Here is a 13,660-nt window from a genome sequence, read left to right as displayed (position 1 = left end):
ATGAATTATGTTTTTATAAAAATGTAAAAAGCTAGTCAAAATTACATGTTTAGATATTTAATCTCTGAACAATGGAGTATAGCAGCAGGGAACTTAAATATTGTAACTATCAACAATAAATACAAGAAATTAATGCAAAGATTGCAATAGAAGGATTCTTGAGTACAATGAGAATATAAAGAGACATTCTAATTTGTACAAAAACCATCCCAACTCTGTATACAATCTCTTCTATAAATACAACCAGATAAGATGAAATGCTTATTTGCAAATAATAGTTATTAAAAAGTGTGCTTTATTGGGGTTTTCATTCATTCTCTTGGCAGGTGTAGCTTGCAGGAAGTCTGTAAAGACAAATTTCCATAATTAGATATTTTAATTTCTCCAGAAGTTATATTTTAAATACAGATGCAGAACATACTTGATTTCCACAGAAAGTGTTATTAGAACAATAAACACTGTAACAAATCCATTAGCAGTTACCAGGTATGTAACAATAAGGTAAATTGTTTAACCAAGTTTACCTATAGTGGAGCATGAAATTGGCTGTGCATTGCTATTGCCTGTTGAAGTTTTTCCTCTTTGGCTCGTCTGCAGTGGCAGAGCTATGAAACAAGACAAACAAGACTGAATTCTAAATGCAGTTTATTATAATGCATAGTGCAGATTCTCCTTAATGATTTAGCTATTTTACCAACTCTTTAAAGAAAAAAAACCCCACCTGACCTACCTCCTTTACAAGCTTTGGGCTGAACAATGGTCTATACAGATAACATTATTCTGTCCAAAATTGTTTATAAGAGGATTGTTTCCAATGTTACAAAATGCAGTTATTGGGCACCTTTAAAGAAAGGTACACTACTTGGTAAGTTACTTTTATCACAGCATGAGCAAGAATGGTGGTTTTTGAACCTCAGTTACTTATTTGATGACAGCCATCAACAGAATTTGTTTAAGAAGTTTAATAAATTAAACATTAAGGTTGTTTAATGCAACGTGTCACTTTATGTCAACCTTCCAAATTTGAAACTTACCATGTGGCTACCTTTCCCTAAAACTATACAAGACAGGAGAAATTGGCACGAAAATATCTGCAAGAGCACATGAATATGGTCTAATGCAAGACACCTTAGTACTCCCATCTTAAAAGTGTGTGCCTTTGGAATGCAGATTATAGTCTAAATAAACTGAAGCCATTTAAGGATGTTTTTTCTTCTGTCAAATCTCACTAAAGCACTGCTCTGTATCACAGGACTGCTCAAACTCTTAAAAAAAGAAGTCCTAAATTTATTCACCGTGTGTTGTACATGTCTTGGGTTAGAACTACTTCTATATTACATACCGTTCTCTTTTCCATGAAGCTACTAAGAAAGTCATCTATCTCTGTTTTGCCTTCCAAGAAGTCTTCTGCAATAGTATCAGACTCCTCTTCAGCTTCGTGAGCAGCTACTTTAAGTCTGGCCTGCAGAGCACTTGGACTGCAACTCTAAGAAAATAAAAAGTCCAATGTAATATTAACCTGTCTGTTAAAACTTACATTTCCAAGAAGATAAATGCCTATATAAATATGGAATATATGGATAGAGCACTATTATTACATAAAAGCCTAAGTAACCAGATGAAATTCCATCTCCAAGTTACAGCACAGCTTGTTAAACTAGAAAGGTTTCAATGTGAGAGAAGTGTTGCTAGTGTAGGTCTTGATATACAATCATTCACATAAATGAAAAAAGTTTATCAACTTTTATCCTACAGTGTAGAAAGCATCCAGCTTGGAAATCCGACAAGTTCTCAAGTGCATGATTTCTGAGTAGAACTAACATTTCAAGTGTATTCAATAAATAGAGTCTACTTTTGGAAATCAGTTGTGAGCCTGAGAAGTATAAAAAGGTAAAAAAGCACCTACTGTTCAGTTTTGAAAGACCCTTGAAATGATTGTGGAGGAAAAAGAAGACAGGAAAGCTAAAAGCTTTGAAGTAGATGGGCTAAATCAGTATACTCATTTTTCTGTTCTTATAAACCTCAAAACTTACTTCTGTTTATTGCATACAATTTCATATTTTTTTTCTCAAATATATCTGGGCAGTTAATCAGGACATGATTCCCATCCAGTACAGAGCCAGAACTACAAAATGAAGGTAATTACAGATTTTAGATGCTTGGCCTAACCTTCATCTACCCTATGAAAAATCTTTTATTTATGTACTTTAAAACCTTATTGTAATTAAAAATTTCCTTTTAAATTAATCTTGTGCAAAATACAGAGAGTTTGCTCTAATAAAAGATGACTAAAATTCACTCACAATACAAGTAAAAATACTTGTTTGGAAATTTGAAGGAAAGAGAGCACGAGGTAACATGTAGTGCACAGCAAACATCACATACATGAAGATATAGCATATATGGGAAAAAAGCAGAAAATTTCAACTGCTACTCCTCAACTGTCAGCCTCCTATCCATCATTAAACTGAATCAGCAAATCTAATTTAGAAAAAAGGGACTACAGTGTCAGGGTGACACTACAGCAGTGGGATATTATGTCCTGTTCGTAAGTGGTTTCTTGCAAAAAATAGGTGGTTTGTCCATGTCAACTACCTCTGCCCACTTTAAAGTCAAAGGAGGCATCAGAAGTCAGACTATCCTGATTTTCAAGTGAGTAAACCTCTAATACATTTAGATCGCCTACGAAATCATTCGGTTTGCCATCATGCAACTTTTTGGTTGGGTTTTTGCAATAGAGCATATTGCCTGAAGTAAGCATGCCTAGTGAATTGCAGAATTTAGGTTCCTGAGTTATTGAGCACTTTCATCTGGTACAGTTTTACAAACTCATTATGTTAAATGCGTACCATTAATCGAACAAGTCTTCTTTAAAAATTATTCTATTCTTAAAACTGGTTTGGACTGGGATTATACTAAACAGCTCTAGATGTACATCATTCTTTTCTTCCAGCTTTGCTTCTATTGTAGCAGTAAAAAATAAAAACCCAAAGAGAAAACCCATAATTTTGCTTTTAACTCTTTGGTACATCATCCCATTTTTTTCATATTCGATGAAATACTTAATCTACTTCATATTAAACGAGAGTTTAACCAAAAGAATATTCTTAATAGTTAAAGATACAAATCAAAACTTCAGATTTATCGAAGTATTCTTAAAGGATGCCATGGAGGAATTATACCTCACTAAGTTCATGCTGTCTTTGCATCTTTTTTTCAAAGGCTGCTTTCATTTGCGTGAGTTGCTCATACTAGAAGGAAGAAGAAAATGAACATTATCACCTTAAAAAAGCCCAGATATTGCCACTCATATTTCTGAAGATGATTTTATTGTTAACTTACTTTATCTAACACTGTCTGTCTTTTTGCCTCAAGACTAGGCTCCAGCAACAAGTTTTTTTCTGAAAAATAAAATCACCATTACTACTTTTTTTTTAGAGGATTTAGTTCACAAGCAAAGCTACAAATGTTAACATTTTGACAGCTTACTTGCCAGCTCTTCAATGCTTTTCACTAACTCATCTCTATCAGTAATGACTTGCTTTAGCTGTGGAAGAGTCACAAACTGTTCCAGCAACACTTCCTCTTGCTCATTCATACTGGTCAGCTGTGAAATACTGTACTCAAACAGAAAGAAAGTACATTTAGATCTGAAAACACCACAAGTAAAGTAATTCATTTCCACCAAAGTTTGAGGCATTTTTTGGGACTTTACAAATACATGACACATGACCACAACTTATTTTTCCCCTTTTTCCTGGATTATGGGCTCTACTACATGCAGCAGTGAATTTAAAAAGCAGCATGTTAAAAAATATCTCCCATTTCAAGCCTTACTTCCCATAATGCTACTATAGTGGGCTGACTGTGTTGAGCTACCAGATGTCCACTCAGCTGCTCTCTCAGTCCCCCTCCTCAACAGGCTATGGAGGAAAATGTGAGGGGTTGAGATAAAACCAGTGAAGTCACTTACCAGTAACAATCACACACAAAACACAATCAGAAAAATTTCCCTGAATTTATTGTCAATTACAGTAAGAGTTGGATGGTAAGCAAGAAAGGCAAACACTGAAACAGTTCACTCCATTTTTCCTCAGGCTCAACTTCATTCCTTCATGCTTAACACTACCTCCCCCTGTCTCCCTCTCCTTGGGGCAAAGGGGGAACTGCAAGTGTAGTAGTCAGGCCCTAACAGTTCATCTCTGCTTCTCCTTCCTTCTCACACTTTACCCCTGCTCCACAGACTACAGTCAGCTCCTGGCAGGAGAGACTACTCCAGTCTGGGTAATACCTGGCTGCAGTTTCTTTCAGGGCGTATCTGCCTGCTCCAATATTGGGTCCTTCCCGGACTGCAGTGTGGGTGACTGCTCCAGCATAGACCTCTCAGCTACAGGGAACATTTTTAAAATACCTGTTCTACTGTGGTCTTTTCCAAAACTTCTGTGGGCTGCGGAAAAGTAACTGCTCGGGTACTTGGAGCACCTCCTTCTCCCCCTTGTTCCTGACCTTGGTGTTTGCAGGATTATCACATTTTTCCATTCCTCCCCTCAATCCTCACTGCCTCTGCTCTTTCTAAAATGTTTTCAGAGGCAGTGCCTGCTTCACTAATGGACTCAGCAGTCCTGCAGTGGGTCTGCTGCCAAACCAGTTGTGCCTGGCACAGGCGCAGCTCCTGACCCTTTCTCACAAAGGCCACTCAACAAGCCCCTATTACCAAAACCGTGCCACCTATACAGAACAAAACTATTCAGACCAGCTGCAATACCACTGTCATTCAATTAAACAACCAACAGGAGAATCATGGAATTTTAATCCAGTCTTCTTGAAAGACTAGGCTTGATTAGAATGATTTAACAAATTACACTTCCCTGCAAAAATCTTAATTTGCTGTTACGTGATAAGGACGCTGCCAGAACTTAAAAGCTAAGTCAGCTAAACTAAACAGGCTCTTTGGAAAATGTCAAAGGAAAAGAAAAAGCCACCCCAGTTGAAAGGACATAGTTTTCAATTACTTAACTACGACACCACCAGAAAGATGTGAGATCTCAAGGCGTTTATAGCGAATTTGTAATCTATTCTACCTCACATAACTGATCTAGGAAATTGTCTCATTAGATCTGAGCAAGCTGCTGGGGGTAATAACTAATACAGTTTGTTTGAATAATGACAAACAGATGAAAATATTTGTGTAGTATCTGTATGAAGTATTCAGATGTAGCAGTGATTAGCACTGGGACAACAGACACATTTACCACCTGGATTTGTCTAACCCAGCCTCCCCTGAACATGCTGAGCTGCTCACAAAACAATTCCCCATTCACCTTGCACTACAGTCCTTTGGACTTTATGATAATGTAATTTTTGAACCAGCCTCAAGCTGTCCCATTTCCTCCTTCAAAAGTTATGCTTATTGAATTACTAGAAATTAAGTCCCTTAAAGGCCTCAGAAAATAGCAAAACACTGATAGTAAGAAAAAGTAAAAATGATGGTGTTGAGTCAAGTACTGTTCCTGCTGACAAAACCCTAAAGAAGCAGCACATATGAATATAAAGCAGGGTTATTTTCTGACTCCAACACTTTGCTATGTGGTAGTTCCCCTAAGTATAATTTCTACAAAACCCTTTGAGTGATGCGTACAGACTTCTGACAAAAATCAGATACAGGCCAGTAGGACAGTGCAGTGCCTTTTAATAACTATGGAAAGTTCAGCTACTTTCTGATAATTTACCTTAGTTCTGAGAGTTCTGGAAAGGTATCAGGAATATCAGGCATCTTGTATGTAAATCCATTCTGGCCAACCTGAATCAAAATTTAGAAATGCTTAGTAGATTTTTGAAGTGCAGTTTCTTGATATTTAACCTGATTAATCAAGAACTGAAGATGAATATTTTCCACCAACAAGAGAAGCAGGAAAAACAGTCAGAAGCAGTAGCACTAGTCTCTGAACAGAAAACAACTCAACCAATGCAACAAAATGCTTGAAGATGTTTGGGGTGACATGTCACAAAAGATGAGTCAGTATTGGAGGAAAATAATTCTATTCTGCCATGTCCTTCATTTGAAAGCAGTTGAATGACTGAGGAAATACACGGGAATAGTAAAACTCACAAAGTGAGAACAGAGAAGGAGATTGACATTTGAGAGAGACATTACTCTTTCATGTGGTTTTTAGAGCTATAATCCCTCAGAAAAGGAATGTTTTAGACAAGGAAAAAACAGTTGTAGAAAATTTAAATTCCATAAAGCCACAAAAGTGCTTTCCAAGTCTAAGAAAACTTGTTTCTATAGACGTGATTTGATTCAGGACTAAACATTTAGATACAAAGTTTTATTAAAAATAAAATTCCTTCCAGAGTTCATCAGCAATAGGGAGCTTAAGTATAAACATACAAGATAAAATGCTACATATAAAGACTTGAGATTGTACATTGCCCTCACCTAATAGGTTCTGAGCAGGAAAGAAAGCAAGAAAAAAACATTTTCTGTGGTTGGAGATACAGCTACAGCTGCCCTATGGGGGAGTGCAGCTCCAAAACAATACCCCCTATAATCAAAGACCCTTAGCATCGCACGAGTTTCATTGAAACTCAGACAAACTTGTTGCTCTGACTTCAAGTTCTAAAAACTTCTTCATCAAAGCCAGAATGCCAGTTTTGTTTCAGTTTTGTTTACACCAGCAAAAGAATGAAGTGCGCTCACTCAGTTGCTTCCTTGAGTTTTACAGCAATGCCCTGTGTGCCCCTAAGGGAACTCATATCCAGTGTCTGACAGCTTAAGCAGCAAAAACTCAGCACACCGACCTGCAGCACCGCTTCTGCTGTCGGAACAGGCAGGGGCAGATCAGCAATCAAACCATAGGAGGGAGCAGCAGGCTTGTCTGTAGTGTAGCTTGAAGAAACAGATTCAGAAATGGGCATGGGTGCCATTGTTCTGTTTGTTTCTTGAGGTGGATATGGAGGGAGAAATGGAAACCCCTGAGGAGCAAAAGGAGGCATTCCAGCTGGTTTGTTGAAAAGGCTAAAAACAAACAAAACCACAACCATGAGCAACAAACTGCTTACAGCACATCTCTTGTCAATTGAATTATAATTACCAAACCACATATAAGACATAAGAATCAATTTTCAAGTGGCCATAAACTTTGTATTTTCTGTTCTCAGTTACTTCCAAAGTAATAAGCTTTTCTGTCTTATATTGCAATATAGTCTAGAAATCCATTAATCTACATTCTTGTAGAACAGCCAAATACACATCTATACTCTTAATTATTAGAAAACTACTTCTCAAAAACTTATGACAGCATTTTAAATTGTTTCCATCCTAAAGTTGTGAGAAAAACATCTGCGTCATACATCAGTTCTTATTTATGGTATAGCATTCAATAGCTTGGGCAACACACATGTAATTACTTCTAAATAACATGAATTATTTTTTTTAAATTTACAACTGCAGCCACATCTAAACTTAGTATCACTGTCAGCCATAAGAACCACAGTTGTACTGATACAATTTGAATTTAATACAATTCTTTAAATCATATCATTTCTGCTGCAGATGGTGCAAGAAGAATTGCCCTAATCCTGGGAGATTATGAACAGAATATGAAAAAACACAACTGCTCAGATCATGAGATACAGCAAATTTCAGATTTCATCTGATAATGTAAAACTTTCTTTTTCAAGAAAATGGATATAAAGTTACATCAGGCACGTTGATGCAGTAACTCCAATGAAATCTAGTGTGTCTTCTAAAAACAATCAGGTCATCCACCATGCACATGAAACTGTGCAAGACAGGGAATCTAATTCTTCCATTATATCCATTACATTAGTCCTGTCCTTGCCCCCCTTATAACTGGTTTAGTCTCTTTCTAAAAAATTAATAGACATTTATTATGTTTAGATAACTTACTATGGAAATGATGCTGAGCTAGGAGCTAGAACTGGAGGATTCTTCCAAAACTCATCCAGTAAACTCTGAATAATTTTTCCAAGATCTGAATGCATTGTAAACTGGGAAAAACACAAAACAAAATCAAAAGAAGAAGAAAAATTATGTCTGGAATCCAAGAGTTCCAAAATATGCTGAACTTGATTGTTTACTATACCCACATAACAGTGCTGAAAATCTATTTCAGACATACTAGCTAATCCAAACTCTGAATACATAAGCTCCAAATAAAGTGATAAAGCAACCCAGAATTGAACAGAAACCATAAGTCTTTTGTATATTCCATTGTCAGTGGAGAGCCAATGAAGTACCACATTTCTATTGAAGAACCAAAAAACCCCACTTTAGTTACCAAGTTACATTTGTGCAAACAACAGAAGAATTAAAAAAAATTAAAATATCTGAGGACAAAGGCACTAACGACAATCTAAGGGAGTCAGAACCTCCATCCACTCAAAAAGAAAAGAGGACAATCTTGTTGACAAAAAGTCCAGCATATTAAAATCCTGAATATTCGAGCTAAAACCTTGACGCCATTCTAATAGGATTAGGCTAGAAAGAACTATGTTACAAAACTGTCTTAAAGCATCCCTCTCCTTTATTTGTAATACACTGGAATGTAACTGGAAGACCTGTGCAATTAACCATAACCAAAAAAATGTGATAGAAATTTTCTAAGCCTTCATAACTTAAAACAGTTTTAGATACATGGAATATTCAAGTCAGAAATGGTATCAGTAAAAGAGTAACTAGAATAACTACTGAACACTTCTGAATTTGTTTTCAGGCCCTGAAATACAGTTTGAAAGAGATTAGGATCTATACTAATCTTTTTTACCAGGAGTATTAACAATAATCTAGTGTGACATGTATTAAAATTGCCATTAACAGTAGATCTGAGTGAAAGCTACAAATTATACATACATTACTTATTAATGGACCAGTCACATATACTCCCTGCTTGTCCATTAAATGATGTCTCACAGGTGGGAAAACACTGATGACTGGTTTTTCCTGAGGAAATTGAGGTGGAAGCAAACTGCAAATACAAGAATAATTATTACTACAGTGACACCCCGATAAAGTCTGCATAAGAAGGCTTCTTATGCAAACAAAAATTAATTACATAAACATACTTTTCTATGAGAACTGTTATGGAGAAGTACACAAAGAATGAAGCATACAAAAAGATTATTCAGTTACAAAATTAGAAGTCCAACAGATTGGAGTACCAGACTTCTACAAAACTGGAGAGATCATTTACTGGGCAAAATTTTAGTATAACAAAGGAGCCATTATCCCAGAATATTCTGAGTTGGAAGGGACCCACAAGATCACTGAGTCCAGCTCATAAGTGCATGGCCCATACAGGCACTGAACCTCCAGCCCTGGTTTTATTAGCACGTGCTCTGACCAACTAATGGACAACAAAGAAGCTGCAGCATAACAAGAACATTTTCAAATGCAAATGTTATTACTACAAATACAATGCGGTGTAGTCTGTAAGACTATTAGGCCAACTCTGCAGGACAAAGTAATATAAAACTTGTCAACAGAATACTATCAACATTTGCCATGTAAAAGTGTCTGCCCAAACTAAATTGGCAGGAAATATTACAATAAATCACTTGAGTTATGGTCCAGAAGCCTCACCAGGGTAAGAGTATGGAGTTACAGCGGACTAAGAAATTACCAATCAAGTTTATTTTCAGTGGTAGGGAATCAAAGTTATCAGAATCTCTCAAGCATTTTCCCCTAGTTACCTTCAACTAAAATCACACAGCTATCTTAGGAACTGAGAACAGTAAAATATGTTTTTGCTCTCAGCTGAACATCTGTATCTTGTACAGAGCCAATTCCACTCAGATCACTATAACCACTAATATAAATCCAGGTTATAGTTCCTGAAATTAATTATAAGCTAGGAGTCACTTATATTCTATTACTGCTTTTTTTTTTAACAATTTTAATTTTCAAGATGTGCATAGACACAGCTCACTCTACTTACATGTTAATATTAATTGTCAAGTTGTTTACAGTGAATGGCAGTCGATATTCCACATCTTTCTGTATTTCTGTAATGCTGTCAAAGAAAAAATGATAGCATCCATTTCATGGCCAATATAACAGCTAAAAGTCTAAAAGAAACAAGCATGAACTCAGACATTTACACTCAATTTAGTTTGGAAAAGTCCTGTAAGAACAAAATTGAAAATGCTGGAGTAATTTAATAGCCTTCAGTATTCTATATCGAATATTAAGATTAAAGCAAAAAAAAAATAGTAGATTAAACATGGTCACATAGTAGATCATACATGGTCACAAGCAAAGGAACTATACTAGGAGAAATCACATTTCACACTTCTGACATGTTACGTGTCACACATGTCACACTTCTGACAACAATCTCAACTTATCTTTCTCCCCTTACTGGCTTAATTTAAGACAATACATCAGTGTTTCTTTAATATACTGAATTTTATCTGATTAAACATTTATTTTCCCAAGGCATTATATCAGGTTCATAACTAAGTATTGCTCTGCAACACTGCCTTCAGTTCAGTATGTAGAACATTTATTAGATTAGAGAGCTACTTTCATCAATGTAAAGCTCCAGTGACACTCAAGACCCAAGCCCTCCTAAAAGGACCAATGACCTTACAAAATCTACTAAGGCCGAATCCAAATTTGTTCTTCCTGCAGCAGGTAAATTATAGAACGAAAAAAAATCATGAAAGGAGTTACATTAATAGGAAGTTGATTACAATACTCAAAGCATTATACAATTTCTACACACAGCAAGAGTGTTTTGAAAGTGAGCACCCCAGAGAATGTGGAGGAGGTGGAGATGAAGACTTAGCTTGGAAGTAGAATTTCTAGACGATACAATAGACAATATCTAAGCTGAGAGTAAAAGACAGAAAGGCAGAAAGTTAGCTTGATCTTATAATGAATCAAAACAAACTGTAAAAGCAACTGATTGCTTTTCCACGTATGTTTCCTTGCACCTGGTTAATAACAGTCTTCTCTATAATTTAAGGATCCTTTATACAGGGGAAGGAACACGGCTCCCACGGCAAATAATGGCAGACGGGCGTTCCCAACTTTTGATCCAACTTCAGAAATGCTCCTCCATCCACTGCCAGGTACACTCCATACAAGTCCTTTCTCAAGAAACCCAGAACACATTACCTCCAAATGTGTGTTAAGAGTAGTACTGGGAGTGTTTTGTGTCCTTCCAAAGCACTACTGGGGCATAGAATTTAAGACTTCAAAACGAAGTCTTCAAGAGCTTGGGGAACAAATGGGAGTAAGACAGTAACTCGGCTAGGAATCTTGCTTTCTGCAGCCTGATCTTATTCCTCTCATGGACAACTCAGTATTTACTCTTTCCCTCTGAAATCACATGCTGTTTGAAGAAAATATCACATATCTTCAGCACAGGAGAATTCAAATCAAGGGTTCTGCTGTGTTACACCACACAAAGTGCACCTCCTCATTCTTAACTTGAAGGATTCTCCCCGGAATCTCTCAAGCACATTCCTGCCCTGTAATCATCTGTCACACTTCTCATTAGCCTGTTGCAAAATCCTTCTGAGACAGGTATATAATTACACTACACTCATGTGGAAACTGGGGAGAAAGATGAGGACAGGGAGTGAGGAACAAGAAAGCCAGAATGTCATTGAACTCTTTAAATAGTTAAAACCCTGCTTAAGCGAAACCTTGAACTAATAACCTTAGTTGTTGCTTCCCCAAGTGGGAATGAGTACACAGCTTGATTTTTTTAAAATTCAAGCTCCTAACCTGTGGGGGATTATATACAGGAAAGCTAGCTGTTTTGCTGAAATTAAGATCACACATACCTGAGCTTTTATGACCTAAGACAACACAAACCAAACTTGACTTAGTTAACTACACCATACCAAGAACTGTAAGCATTTTGGTGAAGAGCAACAAGAATACTCATAAAGGAATGACATTTGGGCAGCTACCCCTCACCTCAATTCCTGGCTACAGCATCCATTTCCCCCTCTCCTATGCTTGAGCTGGTGCCTGCACAAACAGTAGCAAACCATTTCAGCAAGCTGACTGACAAAAAATGATCTCCTTTTTGGGGACTTAATTCAGGATGAGCTCATCTCACTGACAGATTTGAAATAAGCGGGCGTAAGCAAAAGTCCAAGTAAGGCCAGCCCAACAAAAACTTTTAAGTTAACTAAGCTCCTATATGCCCACAGGAACAGCTCCTTAGAAGAGTGAACTGTCTCCAAAATATCTGTGAAATTGGCTCTGAACTGACTTAAGTTTATTCAAGCTACAATACTTAGAATACCATTATATTTATGTCTCCTGTATGATAATTCTAAATATTAGGAATGCAAACTATGTGCAGTTATTAAACTTGGAAATACATTGAATATCTCTTCCACTCCTAGCATCAGTCTGATGTGACAGGAAACATTCTTTGTCCTTTTTCTGAATTATTTTGGCGGCAGCTACCATTTCAGTTCTACAGAAATCCTGAGAAGTTGTATGTCAGTAGAATGCTTACTTCGCTGTAACTATAACTTCAAAAGTATGAAATGTGGATCTCCTTTTAAAACGTGAAGAGTTTTAAAAGACTAGGCAAAACAAGGCAGCACACTGCCAAGAGGGAGTACCTCAGGATAAACTGTTTTGCTTTAAAAACTGTGGATGTTGAACAGGAGTAAACAGAACTGGCCTCTTCCGACCATGTAAACAAAACTAGTTTTTAAGGAGCAGCCAGTGTTTAGCAGGCAGCACTGAACACCAGGAAAAACAGTTTGTAAAGCCAGTAGGGCTGCTATGCCCCTGTGCCACTGCCGTCAAGGCCACCGTGACCCACAACTCCTTGGCGCTCTATGTTCTAGTCTTAACTTTTAATCAAGTGCGCTACTGCAAGCAGCTTCCAGAGAGGTTTTATCCCAAGTCGCAGTCGCGTCTTTTTGAAGACACTACGACCCACGAGCAGGCTTTCCGGTCAATGGCAGGTGAAACCGGGCACGGCGACTTGCGCCCGATTACCCGGCCAGGCCACATCAAAGCCAGCGGGGACGCCTCCCCGGCAGCCAACCGCGCTTTCAGGTTCCGAATTCCTCCTCCCAGCCGCCGGGGTCCCACATCCCACCGGCCTTCGGCGGGGACGCCGCAGTCTCGCCCGGCGGGACGCTTCGGCCCGGGCCGGCGCGGCTTGGGCCGGCCCGGGCCGCGGCGCCGCCGGCTCGGGGGGGCCCTGTTTACCCACACGGCCGCGGCGAGCACCCAGCCAGGCCTCACGGGGAGGGGACGGCGCGCAGCCGGGTCCCCGTGGCCGCGCCCAGGGAGACACGACGCGCTACCGCCGCGGCCCCGGGACGGGCGACCCGGCGCGGCCCTCCCGCGCCCGCCCGCGCGCCCGCCCGCCGCGGCCACTCACGAGGCGTGCGCGGCGCGCAGCGACTCGACCTGGCGCTGCCGCTGCTGCTGGAGGCCGGTGCGCGCGGGCGGCGCGGCGGAGGCGGGGGCGGCGCCGCCGCCGCCCTTGGCGAGCGGGAACAGCCAGTTCATCGCGCGCGCGGCGGCACCGGAGGGGCGCGGGCGCACCCGCGGCGCCGCGCGCACCCGACCGAAGCGCCCGCGCGCGCCTGCGCGCGACGGCGGCCGCCGCCGCCGCCCGGGGGAGGGCGGGGCGGGGCGGGGCGGGGC

At 39.3% G+C, this 13,660-nt stretch overlaps 1 protein-coding gene across 1 annotated transcript; it reads right to left on the bottom strand.

The window, feature by feature from the left end:
- Window positions 1-274: 274 nt before the first annotated feature.
- On the bottom strand, window positions 275-13,621 carry VPS37A (VPS37A subunit of ESCRT-I). Its single transcript, XM_068186838.1, has 12 exons — window positions 13,392-13,621; window positions 9,960-10,034; window positions 8,876-8,990; window positions 7,913-8,013; window positions 6,802-7,018; window positions 5,730-5,800; window positions 3,490-3,617; window positions 3,343-3,401; window positions 3,183-3,251; window positions 1,343-1,486; window positions 525-605; window positions 275-344 (listed from the first exon to the last, which is right to left on the bottom strand). Exons 1-11 carry the CDS (start codon window positions 13,520-13,522, stop codon window positions 525-527), a joined length of 1,191 nt encoding a protein of 396 aa, XP_068042939.1. The 5' UTR covers window positions 13,523-13,621; the 3' UTR covers window positions 275-344.
- Between the last annotated feature and the right edge of the window lie 39 nt (window positions 13,622-13,660).

This window comes from Anomalospiza imberbis, chromosome 4, assembly GCF_031753505.1.
Source record: "Anomalospiza imberbis isolate Cuckoo-Finch-1a 21T00152 chromosome 4, ASM3175350v1, whole genome shotgun sequence".
Taxonomy (NCBI): Eukaryota; Metazoa; Chordata; class Aves; order Passeriformes; family Viduidae; genus Anomalospiza; species Anomalospiza imberbis.
Note: the sequence above shows the minus strand (reverse complement) of the source record. Positions and strands in the feature narration are given on the sequence as shown.